Source organism: Equus caballus, chromosome 7, assembly GCF_041296265.1.
Source record: "Equus caballus isolate H_3958 breed thoroughbred chromosome 7, TB-T2T, whole genome shotgun sequence".
Lineage (NCBI taxonomy): Eukaryota > Metazoa > Chordata > Mammalia > Perissodactyla > Equidae > Equus > Equus caballus.
Window position 1 is genome coordinate 4,053,847 of NC_091690.1, and position 20,399 is coordinate 4,074,245.

At 60.0% G+C, this 20,399-nt stretch overlaps 1 protein-coding gene across 1 annotated transcript; it reads right to left on the reverse strand.

The window, feature by feature from the left end:
- Positions 1-736: 736 nt before the first annotated feature.
- Positions 737-16,475, reverse strand: LOC111774191 (3-galactosyl-N-acetylglucosaminide 4-alpha-L-fucosyltransferase FUT3-like). Its single transcript, XM_023644542.2, has 2 exons — positions 16,382-16,475; positions 737-2,799 (listed from the first exon to the last, which is right to left on the reverse strand). Exons 1-2 carry the CDS (start codon positions 16,394-16,396, stop codon positions 1,633-1,635), a joined length of 1,182 nt encoding a protein of 393 aa, XP_023500310.2. The 5' UTR covers positions 16,397-16,475; the 3' UTR covers positions 737-1,632.
- Positions 16,476-20,399: the final 3,924 nt, after the last annotated feature.

Below are 20,399 nucleotides of genomic sequence, written 5' to 3' on the forward strand. Positions count from 1 at the left end.
TCTGAGGTTTGGGGTGGCGGGTTCCTCCACCATCGGGGCTGACTCCACCCAGCATGGCAGAGAGGCCAGAGTCCCCTGCTGCTGCGGAAGCCAGGCCTCAGTTTCCCCATCCTCCGTGGCCCTGAGCCTCCAAGAGGGAAGTCGCTCAGCCCAGGATGTGCAGTAGGGACACTGGCCTTGGAGACCAGGTCGGTGGCCCCTGAAGCTTGGCAGCCTCAGTGTGTGTGTGTGAGTGTGCATGTGAGTGTGTGTGTGTGTATGTGTGTGCGTGTGCCCTTCCCGGGCCTCCCAGGACCTCGGCCCCCCTGTCTCCCCCCCCAGATGTGACATCACAACCACAGGACGCTGGCCCGGCTGCTGGAGAATTGGAACGTAAACAGAGCTGTCCCCACAGATCCCTGCACCCGGGTTTCCCAGCCCACCACACCCCCCCACACACACTCACACACACATACAGACACACACACTCTCACACACAGACACGCACAGAGACTGCCACCCGCTTGGGGCTTTGCAGACGGGGTCCCACGCAGCCCCCGGCCCGCAGGCTTGCACACTCAGTCATCATTCACACTCAGAATTGCACACTCACAGGGCACCCTCAAAGCTGTGGCTCGTTGCAGAAGTGCACACTCTCCCCCATTGTCCTCCTTCATGGGGGTCCCTGCCCGTCCTCTGTCCCTGGGCCCCTCTCCCGGCCCTGCCCACACTGACCCCCAGGCAGCCCGGCCCCACTCGCCGGCCCCTCTGAGCCTGCTCCCCCCGCCCTGCCTGAGGGGCTTGGCTTCCGGAGTTTTCCACCTCCTGACATGGGGGCTGGACCATTCCCCATTGTGAGGGGCTGAGCAGCATCCCCAGCCCCACCCACTCAAAGCCATCAGCCCACGCCCAGCGTGACAACTACGGATGTCCCCAGACAGGGCCGAGTGTCCCCTGGGGGGCACAGTTGCTCTGGGGCGAGAACGCAGTTCTAGAATGAGGGAGGACACGGCAGTTTTCCTCGGAGCTTTCCCACCTGGAAAGGGACCCAACAGGGCCAGCCTGCCTCCCCATGGGCCGGTAACAACAGCAATGGTGACTACAGGCACGCCCACCACAGCCGGCACCAGCGGCCGGGACCCGAGGCCGCTTCCCCAGGGCGAGCGCCTGGGTGGGTGAGGGCCAGCAGCCGAGGTCCCCGGCAGATGATGTCCCCGGCAGATGTGGTCCCCGGCATGTGAGGTCCCCGGCAGGTGTCATCCTGGCAGGTGAGGTCCCCAGCAGGTGTCGTCCCCGGCAGGCGAGGTCCTTGGCAGGTGTCATCCTGGCAGGTGAAGTCCCCAGCAGGTGTTGTCCCTGGCAGGTGAGATCCCCAGCAGGTGAGGCCCCCCCCCAACCCCCAGCAGGTGAAGTCCCCAGCAGGTGAGGCCCCCGGCAGGTGTGGCCCCCTGCAGGTGAGGTCCCCAGCAGGTGTCATCCCCAGCAGGTGAGATCCCCGACAGGTGTGGTCCCTAGCAGGTGAGGCCCCCCCCAACCCCCAGCAGGTGAGGTCCCTGGGGGGTGAGGTCCGTGGCAGGTGGGGTTCCCCAACCCCCAGCAGGTGAGGCCCCTGGCAGGTGTGGCCCCCGCAGCCCGGGCCGCAGGCGGGCGGGCTCAGGTGAACCAGGCGGCGAGGCTGGGCGCCGTTTTGTAGGTGGCCTCCTGCTGCAGCCGCCAGCAGGCCTTGCAGAACATGAGCGCCCAGCTGGAGGAGCGCGGCCGCAGCGTCTCCCGCCAGCGGAAGTAGCTCAGGTAGCGGCCGTCGTCGCGGTCCAGCGCCAGCAGGTACTGGGCCAGCTCCCTGGGGCTCTGGAAGTCGTCGATGTGGATGAAGGCGTCGGGGGGCAGGAACTGCTCATAGTTGCTCCGGCTGGGGCCCAGCACCACGGGCACGGCCCCGGACATCAGGGCGTTCCTCCACAGCTTCTCCGTGATGTAGTCGGGGTGCACGGAGTTCTCGAAGGCCAGGTAGAACTTGTACCGGGCCAGGTGCTCCAGCATCTTGTCGCCGCGGGGCAGCGGCTCGTGGGAGCGCCCGTACACGTGCACTTTGAGATGCTCCCGCAGGGTCTCGTAATACCGCACCCTCACCGAGGTCGGCTTCCAGTTGGACACCGCCCAGGCCGCCAGCTCGGTCTTGGCCGAGAGGTTGACCGCCGCCTCGGCGGGCGGGCCGCTCCAGGGCTCGAGCCAGCCGTAGGGCGTGAAGATGTCGGAGTCTCGGCGGTAGGACATGGTGAGGTTGAAGTACCCGTCCAGCTCCTTCAGGCGGGGAGAGTGGTCGGGCGGTTCCATGTTGAACCAGACCCAGCGCTGCCCGGGGGGCCGTGGGGAGGGCGGGAGCTGCTGCCGGGGCCTGGAGCTGACCTCCCGGTGATGCACGAGGACGGCGTCCGCCTGCGGGTACAGGCTGCGGTTGAGAGTCAGCTGGCAGTCGGGGGTGCCGGGCCACAGCTCCGAGCAGCGGGACAGGGCCACCGGGACGTGGAAGGGCCAGGTCCAGAGCAGGAGAAGCAGGGGCGGGCGGGCCGGGGGCCCCGCAGTGGCCTGGTAGTGGGTCCCCTTGGACGACCCCGGCTCTGCCGACCCCGTGGGAGCTGTGCTGACAGACTCGACTGCGGTGGCCCCGGACTTAGTGGGCCAGAGGAGCTTGTCTGGGGACACGCGCAGGTAGGAGAAGAAGCACAGAGCCAAAAGGAACTGCAGGAGCAGCCCGAGGACGCAGTGGCGCAAGGGGCATTGTATCTTGGCCCGGCTGAGTGCATCCATGGGTCCGAGCAGCTGGGGGAAGGGGAGAGTGGAGACAGCATCATTGATAACAAAAGTAATAACCCACGCGTGGGGGGCCACCATGGGGGACCCCAGTTACTATTCATGGGTCCCGAGGTGGACGCTGTTAGGGCACCAGTTTTACAGATAAGAAAACTGAGGCCGGGTGTAAAATATCACGATGACTTTTCTACTGATTTCACATTGAAATAATACTAATTCGGATCTATTGGTTTAAAGAAAGTGAATTATTAAAATGAACCTCACCTGTGTCTTTCACTTTTTCTTTTTTTGGGCGAGGAAGATTGGCCCTGAGCTAACATCTGTGCCAATCTCCTTCTATTTTGTATGTGGGATGCCGCCACAGCATGGCTTGATGAGTGGCATGTAGGTCCGTGCCCGGGATTCAAATTAGGGGCCCTCTCTGTGACAGAATACTACGCAGCTGTGAAAAATGAATAAGGCCGCTGTGTTGGCCCAGATCCGCTGACACATCTATATTTTGGGAACTTCTCCAAGAAACAGCAAAGAAGTCCAGGCTTAGATACGGAAACAAAGCTTTTTTTTCTCTTTAAAATTATTTTATGGCGGTCATATTGGTTTATAACATTGTGTCATTTTGGGCGTACATTATTACATATCCGTTTCTGTATAGACTGAATCATGCTCACGACCAATAACCTAGTTTTTATTTGTCACCATATAGATGTGCCCCTTGGCCCCTTTTCCCCTCCCACCCTCTTCCCCTCTGGTTCCCGCCAATCTGTCCTCTTTATCCACGTGCTCGTTTATAGATACAGAAGCAAATCCTTATTTAGCTTAAGCTTCAGCTGATTCATGGTGAATGCACCTCTGCCTGGAGCAAAGCAATTCCCAGAATTAAACAGTTTGGGCTCAGGGCTGGCCCGGTGGTGCAGCGGTTAAGTGTGCATATTCCACTTCAGTGGCCTGGGGTTCATCGGTACAGATCCCAGGTGCGGACATGGCACCACTTACCAAGCCATGCTGTGGTAGGCGTCCCGCATAGAAAGTAGAGGAAGATGGGCACGGATGTGAGCTCAGGGCCAGTCTTCCTCAGCCAAAAAGAGGAGGATTGGCAGCAGATGTTAGCTCAGGGCTAATCTTCCTCAAAAAAAGATTAAAAAAGAAAAAATAGTTTGGGCCAAACCTGAGCTGTCCAAGTTGGGAGCCACTAGCCCCACGGAGCGACTGACACTTGTCATGTGGCTAACGCAACAGGGGACTGAAGTTGTAAATGTTACTAAATTTCACGTGTCTATTTAAACAGCGTAAACACATTTTTTTTTTTAATTAAATACAACTTTACTGTTTGGGGAGGAGCCCATTTCACTCTACCCAGGGAAAATTTAGCGTCCAAACAGAGATGTTTAAAGTGTTAAATACACCGCAGAATTGCAAGACTTCGTATGAAAGAAAGAATGTAAAATATCCATTGATCACTTTCTATATTGATTACATGTGGAGATAATGCTTTGGGTGTATCTGGTGAGATAAACTGTATCGTTAAAATTCATTTTGCTGGTATCTTTCGGTTCTTTTTAATGTGGCTGCTAGAAAACTGAAAATTAGAAATGTGGCAGAAAAAAGTTTGGTGATTCCTCAAAAAGCTAAACGTAGAATTGCCATATGGCCCAGTAATTCCACCCCTGGGGGCCTCCCCAGAGGAAGCGACAGCAGAGACCTGAACAGATCTTGGGCGTCTGTGCTCACAGCAGCGTGATTCATGCAGCCAAAAATTGGAACATCCCAAATGTCCATCGATGGATGATGGACGCACCCAGTGTGCTCCGTCCACAGCCTGGAATATTACACAGTCATGAAAAGGAAGGAGATCCTCACACCTGCTCCAACGTGGAAGGACCTGGAGGACGTGATGCTCAGGGACGTGAGCCAGACACAGAGGGACACACACTGTGTGGTCCACTCACAGGAGGTCCCCGGAGGAGCCACATCCACAGAGACAGAAAGTGGATGGGGGGCCAGGGGCTGGGGGAGGGGTGAGGAGTCAGTGTTTCATGGGGACAGAGCTTCCGTTTGGGAAGATGGAAAGTTCTGGAAATGGATGGAGGGGATGGTGGCACAACCATGTGAATGTGCTTTGTGCCACTGAGCTGTGCACTTAAAAATGGTTAGAATGGCAAATTTCGTGTCATATATATTTTGCCACAATTAAAAACAATAACGCGATAGAGCAAAACCCAGTGAATTGTGCACTTTACATGTATGAATTGTGCGGGACGTGAATTCTGTCTCAATGAAGCTGTTTTGAATAAACGATCTCAGTGGCTGGCAGGCCCCTCTCACTGGCAGAGCTGGCACGGGCCTCCGGGTGTAGAGTGCAGGACCTGGCAGGTGGCCTTGTGTGATGCAAAGGGAGTGGGATGTGGAATTAGGTGTTCACGCCAACGTTACGTTTCTGGAAACAGACTCAAAAGACAGGCCTTCGGGACAGCCACATGCCAAAGAATGGAAGTAGACCATTATCTTACGCCATACACAAAAATTAACACAAAATGATTAAAGACTTGAATGTAAGACCTGAAACCATCAAAATCCTAGAAGAAAACACAGGCAGTATGCTTTTTTTTTTTTTTTTTTTTTGAGGAAGCCTGGCCCTGAGCTAACATCCATGCCCATCTTCCTCTACTTTATATGTGGGACGCCTACCACAGCATGGTGCGCCAAGCAGTGTCATGTCTGCACCCGGGATCCGAACCGGCGAACTCCGGGCCGCCGAATTGGAACGAGCGCACTTAACCGCTGCGCCACGGGGCTGGCCCAGCAGTAACCTCTTTGAGGTCCGTCTTAGCAGTAACTTTTTGAATATGTCTGCTAAGGCAAGAAACCGAGGAAAAAATAAACCAATGGGACTACATCAGACTAAAGAGCTTCTGCACAGCAAAGGAAACCACAAACAAAACAAAAAGACAACCCACCAACTGGGAGAAAATGTTTGCAAATCACATATCCGACAAGGGGTTAATTTCCGAGATGTATAAAGAACACATACAACTGAACAAGAAAGAAACAAAACAATCTAATAAAAAATGGGTAGAGGATCTGAACAGACATTTTCCCAAAGAAGATGTACAGATGGTCAACAGGGACATGAAAAGATGCTCAACATCAGTAATTATCAGGGAAATGCACATCAAAACTGCAATGAGAGACCATCTCACACCCGTCAGAATGGGTATAATTGACAAGACAGGAAACAACAAACATCAGAGAGGATGTGGAGAGAAGGGAACCCTCGTACACTGCTGGTGGGAGTGCAGACGGGGGCAGCCACTGTGGGAAACACTATGGAGATTCCTAAGAAAATTAAGAACAGATCTACCATATGATCCAGCTATCCCACTGCTGGGTATTGATGCAAAGAACATGAAAACGCTAATTCAAAAAGATAGACGCATCTCTGTGTTCATCGCAGTATTATTCACAATAGCCAAGATGTGGGAGCAACTCAAGTGCTCGTCTATGGGTGAATGGATAAAGAAGATGCCCAATAGGTGATGTACAGTGGAATACTACGCAGCCATAAAAAAGATGAAGTCGTGCCATTTGTGCCGACGTGGATGGACCTTGAGGGCACTATGCTGGGCGGAATAAGTCAGCCGCAGGAAGACAAATACTGTATGATTTCACTCGTATGTGGAAGATAAACAAACGCACACACGTACAGACAGAGAGCAGATTGGTCACCAGAGGGGCAGGTGGGGAGGGGAGGGGGGGAAGGACCACATGTGTATGATGACGGATGAAAACCAGACTTTTGGTGGTGAACACGATGCTATAGGGCGAGAAACTGAAACATAACGACGTACACCTGAAATCACACAATGTTACAAACCTCACACTGAGGTCACAATTTGACCTCAATAAAATAATTAAGAAAGAAAAAAAAGAAGAAACAAAGGACAGGACTTCGAGGAGGCAGCCCGAGGCCAGAGCGGGAGGGACGCTGAACTTTGACCACCTGCCATCTCGCGCCCTTGGGCTTTGGGGCCACGCAGAAAAAGTCAATGTGTTGAAATGCCGTGAAAATGAATGTCCTGCATCCTGCTGGATCCGGGCCCCGAGGGTAGCGCAGTGCCTCCTAGGAGACCCGGACGCCCCGGGCAGGGGCCTTGAGGAGCGCAGACTAAGGGGAGGGGATCCCCCCCAAGTTGAACCCAAGATCCTTTTTCCTAGGAAACGATTGAGAAATGTCACTGTCCTGGGACATCCCAAAGAGTTTTTTAAAAACCCTTCTGTGTCCCAAGTCGGTCCAGAGTCAGGGGGACGGGGGGCCCTGGGGGCCGACCGTGGGACCGCTAACTCGGAACCTCGCCAGGCAGAGAGGGAAGTGCTCGGTTCCTCCCGGTGTGGCCCTGAGTCCCACCGCCCACTCACGTCTGGGCCACCAGGGCGCCCAGGAGGGACCCTGCCGGGGACTGAGGCGGCTGGCAGAGTCCGGGCCGTGCCACCAGCCGGCGGACGGACCCTCGGCTGTCTGTCCTGCACCAGCGCCAGCCGCCACGTGAATGAAGGTGACAGGATGGGGCAGAGAGGAGAGGGCAGCCCAGCCCCGAGGCCCTTCCCAGGGGGCACCCGAGGCTCTGGGGGGGGTCCATGCGCCCCTCAAGGTCTTACCTGGGGGCAGCGCACAGTTGACCGGGAGGTTTGGGACCGCCGTGGGCTGGTCTCCCGAGATGTGGATAAGGCGGGACTGGGGAAGAGAAGGAAGTGCACCTGCAGGTGGAGCACGGCTGGGTCCAGCCCACACCTGTCATCAGGTGACCCAGGGTGTCCCGTCCCAGGCCACCGTGCCAAAGCCAACTGTGGGGCTCCCCTCAGCGTTTGCCATCAGACCAGGCAGGGCGATGCAGGAAGCTGGAAACGGGAGTCACCGCCCTGGCCTCACCTGTGACCTCCGGGCCTGGGTGGCATACCCTTGACTCATCCATAAAGTGAACAGGCCAACCCAAGTCCTCAGTTCTCAAACTGGGTTCCGCGGCATGGCCCCAGGGCCTCCTTGGGGGTGGGGATGGGCAGGTGGGCAGAATTTCAACCCTCCCTCTTTCACTTCCAGCAGATCCCACCCCCATGTCTTGAGTACCTGCCACGTGCCAGGCCCCAGGGATAGGGCCAGAAGCAAACAAGACAGATAATACATAAGGAAACTCATAAATGATCATAAGATGCTTATTTGCAAAAAGTGAGGAAGGTGTGGCCTGGTCTAGGCTTCCTGGATGTGTGAGCTGTGAGCTAAGACCCCACAGGAGTTCTGGAGTAAAAAGGAGGAGGGAAGAGCTTTCCAGGCCCTGGGAACCACCTGTGCAAAGGCCCTGAGGCAGCGAGGAATGGGGGAAATTCCGTAAGCCTGGGTGTTCACGAGCAGGAGATGAGGTCAGGACTGGCACTGAGGCCAGGCCACATTGAGCTCGTCCAGCTGTGGTCAGTGACAGAGCCTGTAACACGAGGGCCATAGGGAGCCACTTGAGGCCCCCAGCAAAACAGATGCCACCTCAACTCCTGTTTTGAGAGGCTCTCTCAGGCCACCACGTGGGGGACAGGCTATCGGGGGGGCAGAAGAGGCAGGGACGCCGAGGAGGAATAGGCTGCTGCAGGCGGCCCAGAGCCCCAGGTCCAGACCTCAGGTGTCACCACTTCCCTGTTCCTAGACCAGAAACTTCCATGAGGCCACTTCTGCGGCCGGGGGTCCCAGCATCGGAGTGGCCAGCTGGTTCCAGGCCGGTTCTGGGGGGCTGGGGGTCTCCCAGGGCGGGGCATTCACAGACTGGCCCCAACCTCCTCGGAGCTCACGCCCGGCTGGGTGGCACGATCTGGTGACTTGTTACAACAGTACTCATGGAGCTGCCTGGCATGATGTCACTGTGCCCAGGACCTTCAGCCTCCCCACGGTCACCCTGCTGATGTGGAAATTGAGGTCCAGAGATGAGGAATTCTTTGCCCCCCGCGACCCTGTTAATCCCTGGTCATCCTTCAGGGCTCAGTGTAGACACCTCCTCCAGGGAGCCTCCCCGGATGCCTCACCGCTGGACCAGATCCCTCCTCTGGTTCCCACAGCTGCTCGTGTGCCCCCATCATAACACTGGCCACACTATGTCGCTTCCCCCACTGGGCTGATAACCCTGCGAGGACAAAACAAGCTGGAAGAGCAAGAGAGCGGGGAAGAGAGAGTAAGAAATTGGGTTGTATCTCAAGGATTGGGAAGACGTCAAAGCAGGTCTCTAGTGGAGGGCGACAGGGCTCTGCCTATTCCACATTTGGTTCGGCTGGCTATGTCTGCAAGTGTGTTGGGTTGGGCCCCTGGTCCTGCCTCTTACCGCTGAGGGGCCTGAGGCTGGTGTCTGCCCCTCTCGGAGCCTCCATCTCTCCCCTCTATGACACTGGGCTCATGCTAGCACCTCTGGGGGCGTTCACTGTTACTACCTCCAGAAAGAATGAGCTCCCCGTCGAGGGCAGCATCCAAGCAGGATGGCTATGCTGTGGAAGGATGCTCTCTGAGATGTCCCAGAGGAGCCAGGAGGGGCTTTATCTGCCCTGGGGCCAGGCCACGAAGCTTCCAGGACAACTCCTGAGGGGCCGGGACTGCAGCAAGGGGGCGGCCCCCCGTGATGCCCCTCTGCCCCCTGCTTCTGGGCCCTCTGGTTCCGATCCACTTGTCCCCGTGGAGCCAGATGGGTGGTGGGGGCGCTGTCCATGGGGGTTCCCCCCCCACAACTGCACCTCAGGACCCCGAGATGCCCGTGGTCCCCAGGGACTCAAGCCGCCTGTCACCAGGTCGTGGGCAGGGTGTGGGCTGGGCAGAAGGGACGGACAGGGGTTTTTCCACACATCAGACCCCCAACGCTGCCTGCCTGAGCCTCCCCCAGGTCCACCTCGGCCGGAGCTGAGCCCCCCAGGACAGCTGGATGGCCGGGCTGGCCTCGGGGACGGTGGCCCTGGGGTCAGGAACTGTAGCCACGCTGAGCCCCGACCCCGAGGGAGCCCCCGACCCCGGCTGTGCCCCGCGGCAGAGGAGAAGCTGGCCATGGGGCTCGTGGGGGACATTGGGCTCCCCGTCATTGCAATGCTGCCCACCCGCACCCTCCCCGCTAGGTCCTGTCGCCCCACAGGTCCCGGCAACGAAGCCCATGCGTGTGACAGGGCGAGACACAGGGAGAAGGGGTCAGGTCGCCTCCTGCCACCCAAACTGCCTCAACTGGAACTGTGGCAGAGCTGGCTCTGTCCTGACCCCATGTCACTCCCCGCAGCCCAGGGCGCACCTGACCCCGCCCGCGCCTGGCTCCCTCTGCCGGGAACACCCTCCCCGCCCTGACCTCTTGCTTCTCGGGGTGTCATCTCCTCCGGGGGTTCGCTGGTCATCCTGCCTCTCCCGTCAATTAGTTTTATGGCCTCCAATGACCATAGTTTTATTTCAGACTTTATTGGCATTGTCTGCTTCACGCAGCTGGGAAGTGCGGGTGGGGCTGGGGGTGGGTTTGGGATCTGACCCCAGCCCTCCTGGCCTCGGGGTGTGCAGCTGGACCAACTGCTAGCCCCTGGGGTCCAGCCTTTGGGGACCTGAGGACCGCCCCCTGCCCAAAGCCAGAGGGAGCAGGTGGTTGTCCTGAATTTGCTGTGTGACCCAAGAGCCTTCCTGACCCTCTCTGGGCGAGGCTCACCTGGCCAATGCCAGGCAGGGCCTCTTTGGAAGGAAGCTGGGCCCTGAGCCCAGAGTGGGGGAGCTGGGGACCCCTCTCCCACAGGCTCGGGAGGAGCCGGAACCAGCGTGCAGGGGGAGGTGGGGCCACTCGCGCCCCCAGCCAGACTCTCTGCCTGCATGGGACCACGTGCCTCCATCGGCCTGGGCTGGGGGGTGACGGAGCTGCCAGCCGGTGGGAAGTTCCATCCGTCCTGGGGCCTCAAAGCCGAGAGCCAAGGGGCGGCGGGTGGCTCTGGAGGAGTGCAGGGTCCCCCCCGCCGGCGACGGGTGAGGAGTGGGCCACACATGCAATTGGAGCAAATGGCGAGGAATGGAGCTTGGGTACCGGTGGGGGCACCCCAGCGTCTCCCGATGTTGGCCCAGGTGGCAGGGGCCCGAGGAGGGTTCCCTTCCCCTCTGAGCCTCGGAGAAACTTCCAGAAAGAGGGAGACAAAGGGAGAAGCTCAGCGGGCAGACCCCAGTTCAGCTGGAGGCGGGGACCGCAGGGGCTCTGGGCTCCTCCCTGTGCAGCCCCGTCCCGGGGACCGGCCCCCCTGCCTGCAGAGGCCCGGGCCTGGCCCCCTGTGAGTGCCGGCCGCCCCGAGGCCCGTGGCCTACAGCCAGTGGGTGGGGAGGGGGCCCCAGGTGCGCGGTGTGGGTGGCAGGTGAGCGATGGGCCCCGCGAGGCTGGCTCAGGCCCGGGGTCCCCGGCGGCCTTGCCCAGACCTCCCACGTCCTCACCCACTGGTGCCCCCTCCATCCTTGGGCCCAGCCCCCGTCTCAGCCATCACCGGGATCCCCGAGTGTCCACTGTTGCAGCCAGGGAAACTGAGGCTCCGAGAATGCCTGGAATTCACCCCCTGCCCCCAACTCAGTCTCTCTAGGCATTCTCCAGGGAGCAGCAATTTCCTCCGAGCCCAGAAGGTTCTGGAATGTTCTGGAAGTCCTCATTTGATGTCAGAAGCCACCTGCGGCCCCCGAGTGGCGGAGCTGGTCTGGAGCCCAGGTGCGTGTGCCCAACTCAGAGCTCTTGACCACACGAACTTCGAGGAGCAGACTGAGCTCTGGCAGCTGCGTGACCTTGGGTGGGTTCCATCACTTCTCTGGGCCTTAGTCATCTTGTCTGCAGAGCAGAACGAACGCTGGCACCCTCTTCAGGTGACCCAGCAGGTCACAATCACCCTCTGGCACCCAGCAGGGTCTCTGCGGGGGGCAGAATTGCCGGCCTGGGTCCCTGGGCCTCAGTTTCCCCTCCCATGAGATTTTTAAGAACGCAGCCTCTCCCTGCCCGTCGTCACGGGGCTGCCTCGCAGGGAGGGAGCGGGGGAAGCTCAAAGTGACAGAAATCTGGCATCCGCGTGCCGGCCGCCCCCGGGCTGTCTTCACCGGGGCCCCTGGCACGTCGGGGTCTGCCCACCCTCGGCCCTGGGGCCCCGCTGGGTTCACGGGGCTTAAATTTCAGCCGGTGGTGGGTGAGGGGGCGGGGGGGCCTGACACGCTTCATTTTCCAATTTCTGGAAATAAAAGCGGCAGGGCCACCTATTGTGGGGCGGGAAAAAGGCTGTTGCACAACGGCGAGCGCAAACACCATCGCCGCCGAGGTGCGTCCCGCCGGGTTCCAGGACCTGTGGGGCAGGAACAAAGGGCCCTTTCTGTCGCCCTGGACAGGTTCCGCGGGGCCTGCGCGGGGCGTCTCTACAGCGGCACAGGTATTTTGCAAGTCTCGGAGAAGATGTGTTGGGACAAGGATGGAGGGGAGAGCGGATTTTGTGGGTTTGCTTTCTGAGATGCTTTTTAGGGTTTTTACGACACCTGTTCCTCCGCTGGCCAAAAACGGAGCCAGGCACGCTGGCGCCCTGGGCCCCCGGCCCGTTCCTGGCGGGGAGCGTCTGGAGATGCGCCCGGAATCTGCATCCCCCGCCTTGTCCCCATGGTCCTCCAGAGCGCGGCAATTTCCGCCTCCCCGGCCTCTCAGAAGGTTCCGGAAGTCCTCATTTACAGTGGCAAACCACCTGCAGCCACTCAAGGCCTGGCCCAGCTGCAGCCCCTGGCTCTGCCCTCGGCCTGAAGGGTGACAGGGCGGGGGATTGACCTCGGGACACGGGTAGAGCCGGACGTGGGGACGTCACGCTGCATCTTGCATCTGTCCCAGACCCCGCGGTGGCCCCGTCCATCTCAGAGGCAAAGCCCCCGGCTCTGCCCCATCTCCCCATGTGCATCCTCCCTATTCATACCCCAGGGCCTTTGCACATGCTGGTCCCTCTGCTGGGAACTCTCTCTCCCCTGATCCCCACATGGCTCCCTCAACTCTCTCTCCCTCTGGAATCACTTTATATCAAGTTGTCCCCTGCCCCACAGCCAGCACTTTCCCTCCTTCTTTCTTTTTCTTTGTAGCAATTCCTACTGTTTAACCAGATCATGTATCCGACTTATTTGCATCATTTCTTGCCCCTGGCTGTCCCCCCGCCAGAACGCCAGCTCCACGGGCGATCTCGGTCTGCTCTGTGACCCCCTGAGGCCCGAGCACCTTGAACGGCTCCTGACCCACCGGGGGGGCTCGACAAACACACCTTGAAGGAATGAATGAATGAACCAAGGAATGAATGAAGGGTGCTGAGCACGCTCAACAATTCTGGCTGCTTCCTGGCTTGTCCTCGCTTCCCCCGGGGCCGGGAGCCCCAGGTCCCCGGCAGGACCCGGCGGGAAGCAGCTCCTGAATAAATGACAGCATCGGGGAGTCCACCAGCGTTTGGAACCTGACTCAGAATCACCAGTCAAGACTCTGGGGCGGGGGGGCGGGGGGGGGCTCTCGTCCCTGCTCTTCCCGGGCCCCGACCGCCCTGCGCCTGCCTGGGCTGTCTCTCGGGGGCTCCAGGTGAGGGGGTCCCCAATGCGGGCGCCGCGGGCCCGGCCGAGGCGGTGGCAGGCGCGGGCGGCAGGAATGCTCCCGCCGCCAGGAATGAATAAACAGGCTCTGTGGATGTCACGGGGGGAGAGGATGCTTTGAATCTCCTGCTTGGCTGAGGATGTTTGCACAAGGCAGGCGGCCAGGGGGTGTCATCAGGGCTAAAATTAGCCTCCGGTTCCCGCTCAGCCCCTCCCTCCGGGCCAGGAGGGAGCCCGGGGCCCCCGGGCCATCACTGAAGCGAGCGCTACCTACGAAGCAGGCCAAAGGCCTCGAACAGATGAATGCATTTCATCTTCTCAACGACCCCGACGGCCGGGTACTATTATTGTTAGTAGCACTGACCCATTTTACACACGAGGACATCGAGGCACAGGGAGCAGCTGGCTCAAAGTCACAGACTCGCCGGTGGCAGAGCCCGGATTCGGACTCGGGATTCGAACCATCGGGGCCTTGCTGAGGGCCGGGGCACATGAGAGGTGGGTTCTGGGGGAGGCGGGCACAGCCCCTCCTTTCCTCTCCCCTAGGGCCCTCCGGAGTCACCATTTTGGCGTCCCAATTGAAACGCGTCCACTGCAGGTGGCAGAGAGCTGCAGCCTCGCCTCCCTATCAGACCTGGCCCCATCCCGGCCCCTGGGAGCCCCAAGGTGCAGCACCCTCGGGGGCCAACCTGACCGAGGCCCCCAGCCTCCGGGGGCCAGGCTCCCTCTGACTGGTCCATACAGGACAGCATCCGGGCGGCCACCGTCACGCAGGCAGGCCCACCAAGGCTGTCGTGATCCAGGCGGGGCCGGCGGAGAAAACGCAGCTGAATCCGGACTTGAGCTAGACAGTGAGCCCTGCTCCGCTCACACTCGCTGCTCGGGTGGCCTTCCAGCCGGGCGACTGCTGACGAGCTTCCCAGGGCCCCTCCATCATTGCTCCCACCCCCACCCTCAGGTCCCGCCTGGTCCAGCTCAGGATTCATTTTAACGGAGGTCACGGGGTGAAGTGTGGGCGGGGACACCTGGGGCCAAGGCCCCTGCACCAGGTGGCCTCGCGCATGGCGGGGAGGGTCTGGCCCTGGGCCGGAATGTGGAGTGCGGGCGGAAGGCCGACCCCCCTGCACCCCGCCAGTTCCTTTCATTGAGCCGGGGACCAGGACTGCATCTCTCCACCTTGGCCCGTCCCCACCGCCACCCGGGCCTCCTCCTGGGCATTTGAACCCCAGATGCAGGGGTGGGGGGCTGCTCTGCACGCCGGGCTTCCTCCCACCTTGAGCTCCCCATGTACCAGCCCTGGCCGGAGCGTGTGACCCTCAGGAGTGCATGGAATCCTCACAGCCATGCTGAGGAGGGGAAACTGAGGCCCAGACTGACTGGCCACCAGAGGCAGAGCTGGGGCCGGAAGCCAGGACTCAGCTGGCCAGAGTGGGGCTCCTAGCCACACCGCCTCCTTTCTTACCTCTGAGCCATCGTTTATGCTGTTCCTCTTGCCTGCGTCACTCTCTTCCCCTTCTACACACACTTCAGCACCCCCTCCTCCAGGAGGCCTTCCTGGACACCCATGCTGGGCCAGGTGCCTCCTTTGGGTCCCCTCTGCCTGTATAACCCTGTCAAAGCCCTGGTCAGCCCGAGTTGTAGCTGCCTGGCCACGTGTCTGTCTCCCCCACTGGACTGTGAGCCTTAGGGAGGATACTGGGTCTGTCTTGGTCACCACTATGTCCCCAGTAGCCAGCACAGGGCCCAGGATGCAGCAGGGGGAAGTGCTCTGGAGTCAGTCCCAGGGCCCTGGCTCTACCCCTATTTGCTGTGTGACCCTGGGCAAGCAGCTATCCCTCTCTGAACCTTGGTTACCCCATCTGAAAAATCGAGAATTCCTCGCCTGAATTGCAAAGAAAGCATGTTGTAGGAAAGATGCTGGCATCACGCTTGGCTCCCGAGCGAGGCTCAATAAATGTTTATTGAAACATGTAGGCAAATGAGAGCCACAATGAGACACCGCCACACCCCTGTGGGAATGGCCGAACTCGGGACACCGACAATGCCAAGGTGTGGCGAGGATGTGGGTGCAAGGTGGTCCAGCGGCTTTAGAAGACCCCAGGTGAGGCGGTTCCCTACAAACCAGACACCTTGTTCCCGAACGATCCAGCAATTTCGCCCCTTGGTATTTACCCAAAGGAGCTGAACACTCATGTCCACCCAAAAACCAGCACAGGAACGTTTCCAGCAGCTTTGCTGCCAAAACTCGGAAGCCACCGAGATGCCCTTCAGGAGGTGAATGGCTAGAGAAAGTGGTTCATCCAGACAATGGGATATTATTTGGCGCTAAAAAGAAGAGAGCCAGGAAGCCATGAAAAGATAGGGGGGAACCTTAAGTGCACATGACTGAGCGAAAGAAGCCGGTCCGAAAAGGGCACAGACTGTGGGATTCCGACTCCAGAATGTTCTGGAAAAGGCAAAGCTATGAGACAGGAAAAGGATCAGAGGTTGCCGGGGGCCGGAGGGATGGGGGAGGGATGTTCAGCCGTGAAACTAGTCTGAGCGATGCTGTGACAGTGGATACATTTGTATAAACCCGCGGAACACGCACGCCCAGAGTGGCCGCCAGTGTCAGCCGTGACCTTTCGTTTATAACAATGTCTCAGTGTGACTTCTTCAATTGTAACAAGTTCGGGCACTAACGCACGTTCCCGGGAAACTGCGTTGGGCGTTGGGCGGGGAAGGTGGACTGTGGAACTCTGTGCTTTCTGCTCAAATCGTCTGCAAACCTAAAACCGCTCTAAAAAAATTGTCTATTAATTAAAAACATTTTCAGGAAGGATGTGGATACATTCATCCACATGGAAAAATGACATTTGTAACAGGTTCTTCAAAGCTGCATTATTGACAGTAGCGAAGAGCCCAGGATGGGGAAACGCACTTGCACCGGGAAGGTGATCCAGCCACGGGGCGGAATATTAGGCAGCCGTGAAAAAGCAAGAGAAAGTTCCTTACTGTACAGGAAGACATCCGGGAGGCATTGTTGCGAGGGAACCAGACTGAGGTCAGCAAAACAGCAGGGACACCATGACATCGTTTCTGTAGGGAAAAGAAAATATACAGACAGGCCTGTTTCGGCAAGAACATTGCTGGAAGGAGAAACAAGAAACCCGGCTGGCGGCCTCTGGGGAGCGCGGCGGGGGTGGGGGGGGAGGGCAGCTGGCTGTTTTTTTTCCTGAACCCCCTTTGGTCGATTTTCTATTCTGTGGACCGAGTCTGTTTTACCTATTGAAAAAAATAAACCGTAAAATGTGTTTTAGAAAGACTGCTGTGGAAAAAAAAAAAAAATGGGGAAATTAAAAGCGTTTGGATGGGTTTGAAAAAAGGAGGGGGGATCTGAGGCTGAGCGGCTGGTCTGCCGGCAGCCCCTCCGTTTGGGCTGGACGCCCCCCTCCAGGTCCCCGGAGCCTGGCCCTCGCCCCCGCTCACACCTTCCCTGCTCTGGTTCAGAGGATGTTCGGAGCCCAGCGGGCCCCGGAGGAGGGACGTGGGCTGGGCTGGGGCCAGGCCCGCTGGGCGCCTCACGGCCGGGCGACCACCCAGCCTTCGAGAGCCCCCCAGGCATGGCTGGCTCCGAGTGGGGACCCTCGTGAGCACCAGTGTGGGGCTGGGGGCCGAGCCAAGCCTCTCTCAGCATCCAAATCCGAGAAGGACCAGAGTCGAGGGAGCAAGGGTGACTGGAGAGGAGCTCCTGGAGGCCCCGCGGCTGCTCTGAGCCTCAGTTTCCCCCCGGGGCCAAGTCGCTGTCCGGCTGGGGGTGCCCCAGATGACCTGCGTCCCAGTCGGGGGCTCCACTGGGTTCCAAGCTCCGGATGTCAAGCCAGACAGGGTGAGGGGGCAAACCCTGCCCCCACTTCCAGACCCTGAAGAGATGGCGACCCGGCTTCGGGCTTCGAGGGTGGGTGGCGACCGTGGGCCGAGGCCCCGCACAGGAACCCAGCCAGGTGACCCTGGGTCCCCCTTTCCCAAGACCCCCAGCCTCCAGTCTCCTCCTCCTCCTTGGCCCCTTCCCCTCTAGGATGAGGACCCTGTGAGCACAGTGACACGGGGCCTCGAGGCCTTCAGGACCCGGGCTCCCTTCCAGAGCAGCCCTTTCAGGGGTGCCCAGGCGGCTGGCGTAGCTCTAGCGGGGGTCTTCGCCCCGACAAGGGAAGTGTTGTCCCCCTGGGGTGCCCGCTGCCGCAGGGGTTGGCTGGACTCCGTGGTATCTGGCAGCCAGCGCCCCCTGACACAGCCAATCCTGCCCTGACTTGCTGTGTCCCCCTGGGGAACAGACTTGGCCCCTCCTCTCCCCTCATGGCCACCACACGGGCTGCCCCACCCCGCCGCCGGGCCTCCTGGCTGTCACAGGGGTGCATCCCGCTCAGTTCAGCCTCGGGGCCTTTGCACTGTCTGTTCCCTCTGCCTGGAATACCCTTCCTCCACAGTGCTCCAAGTCTGGCTGCTCCAGGAAGGCGGGGACCTTGTCGGTCCTGCTGGCCCTGTGACCCCAGGCCTGAGACTATGCCGGCCCAGGTGGGTGCTCAGTAAATACTCAGGTATTGGGGGCGGGGCAAAATAGGTGATGGGGATCAAGTACAAACTTGCAGCTTCAAAATCACTAAGTCACGGGATGCAGTGCACAGCTTGGGGACACGGTCAGTGACATTGTCACAGCTTCGCATGGGGACATGGTGACTAAATTTCCCGTGATCGTCTCAGGACGTATATAAGTATTGAATTGTCATGATGTACGTCTGACACGAACAGGATGTTGTGTGTCAGTTGTACTGCAATAAATACAGAAACGTGTCAGTGAATTGAGTCTCTCTCTTTTTTTTTTTGGTGAGGAAGATTGGTCCTCAGCTAATATCTGTGCCCATCTTCCTCAATTTTATGTGGGGCGCTGCCACAGCATGGCTTAATGCGCGGCCTGCAGGTCTACGCCAGGATCCAAACCCACAAACCCCAGGCCAACAAAGTGGAGCTTGCAAATTTAACTGCTAAGCCACCAGGCCAGCCCCCCAAGTCTTGACTTTGAGTCTCAGTTTGATGCTCCCTCTGCCCCTGGCCACCCCCTCACTGCTGCTGTCGTCTCTTGGGGGTGGAGTGAGCAGGACCTGGCTGTGCCCGTGTTTGTGGAGCCCTGCTGTGTTTCTGGGCTGGGTGCTGCCCCGAGGGAGTAACAGCTTGGCTGTGTCCCAGCCCCCAGGAGATACACGGTCCACTGAACAACACCCGCGATGGTCACGCAGGATTTAGAAGCTCGTGAGTGTTACAGGCAACAGGAGAGGGTAAAGGGCATGTGGGGCGCTGCTGGCCGGCTGGGAGGTCACGTCAATGGGGTGTTGGGGAGGAGGTGACACTTGAGCTGAGAACTGAAGGAGGTGAGGGGGGAGCTGTGGGGAAGAGCGTTTCAGGCAGAGGGCACAGCCTGTGCAAAGGCCCTGGGGCAGGCCCAGGCCTGGTGTGTGGCTGGAACAGAGGGAGGAGGGGGAAAAAGGGAGGAGGGAAGGCAGGGAGGGGACAGGGCAGGACCTGTGGGGCCTGGGGGGCCATGGGGAGGACTCAGCTTCTCCTGGGACAGGAGGGGGAGCCTGGAGGGCTGCAGGCGGAGGAGGGCGGGACTGACTCAGGGGCTCCCGGGCGCCCTCTGGCGGTGGCTTCGGGGAGCACAGGCTGCGGGGGGAGAGCACAGGAGGCGGGGACCAGAATGGAGGTGAGTGTGCTGGTCCAGGGGGTGATGCTGGGGCTGGACCCATTGAAGCCACAGGGGGGCGTGAGAAGTGGGTGCATCTGAAGGCAGGAGGGCTCCAGAGGGGCGACAGGGCAGAGGGGCCCAGCAAACACGAGCCCCGCAGGCCCTTCTCCACGGCCTCGTGTGTCCCCCCAGGGTAACCACGGACCCCCGGCCCACCCCCTCCGCGACTCTGAGCGGTAGAATTTCACTTTGACGTCCCCTGGCCGGGAGCACCCCCTTGTCCGCGGTGGCTTCTGTTCCAGTGCCCTGGGCGCTCGGCAAGTCCTCCAGGGACAATGACACGTTCTTCCCCGACGACAGCGGATCATAACAGAACGAGTGCCAGGGGCCCGCCCTCCCCCCGTGAGTGAGCCGTGCCCTCCCATCTCCCGCTGGCCTCAGTTTCCTTCTCTGTCACCAGGACGAATGTGCACAGCTTGCTTAGCGGCTGTGAGGATAAACGAGCCCTCCTGGCAGGGGCGAGGCTCGTGGCTCCCTTCCGCCTCCCCCGGTGAGGCCGGTGGGCAGTGTGTCTGCAGGGCCGGGCCTGGGGGAGCGTGTGCCCAAGGCCTTGGGATGTGGCTCCTGTCGCTCGCCCGCCGTGCCCTCTCCCATGCCAGGCCTTGATCTCGCTGTGGCCTTTGCCGGGGCCTGCCCCTTGTGCGCATCTGGAAAGACCTCTTCGGCCTCGGGCTGCCCGGCCCAGCCTTGCCTCCTCCAGGAAGCCCTCCCGGCCCGCAGGGAGGCCCGGCTCCCTCTCTGAGTTCCTCCCCGTCCTGGTCCACATGGCTCGGGCTGGGAACGGCTTCGTCAATTCAGGGCAAGGTCCTCCACTGCCCCGTGTAGGTGGGGGCTGCGGGGCAGGGGGTGGAGGCTCCTGGCGGATGGGGGGGACTGAACGCTCTGGCTGGAGGCTGTCCCCACGGGGTCTGCAGGGGGCCGGGGATGATGTCAGCCCCTCATAGCCTAGTAAACATTTATGGGCAAGGAGGCCTGGGTTTTGGGGCTCCCTGGAACCCGGCGGGCAGCTGCTCCCCCTGCCCCACGGTGGGGGGCCTGGGCTGCTGGCGGGGGCCTGGCAGGCCCGCTCCAACCCTGGCGGCCAGCCCGGAGAGGGCTGGCGGGGCGTCGAGCACAGCCCTGGTCTGAGCCAGCTTGAGGGGAAACCGAGGCTGGGCGGTAGGAAGGGGCTGGCTGGCTGTGACCTGTCCCCTGCCTCCCCACCACGGGCCGGACCTTCTGGCCTGCGGTTTG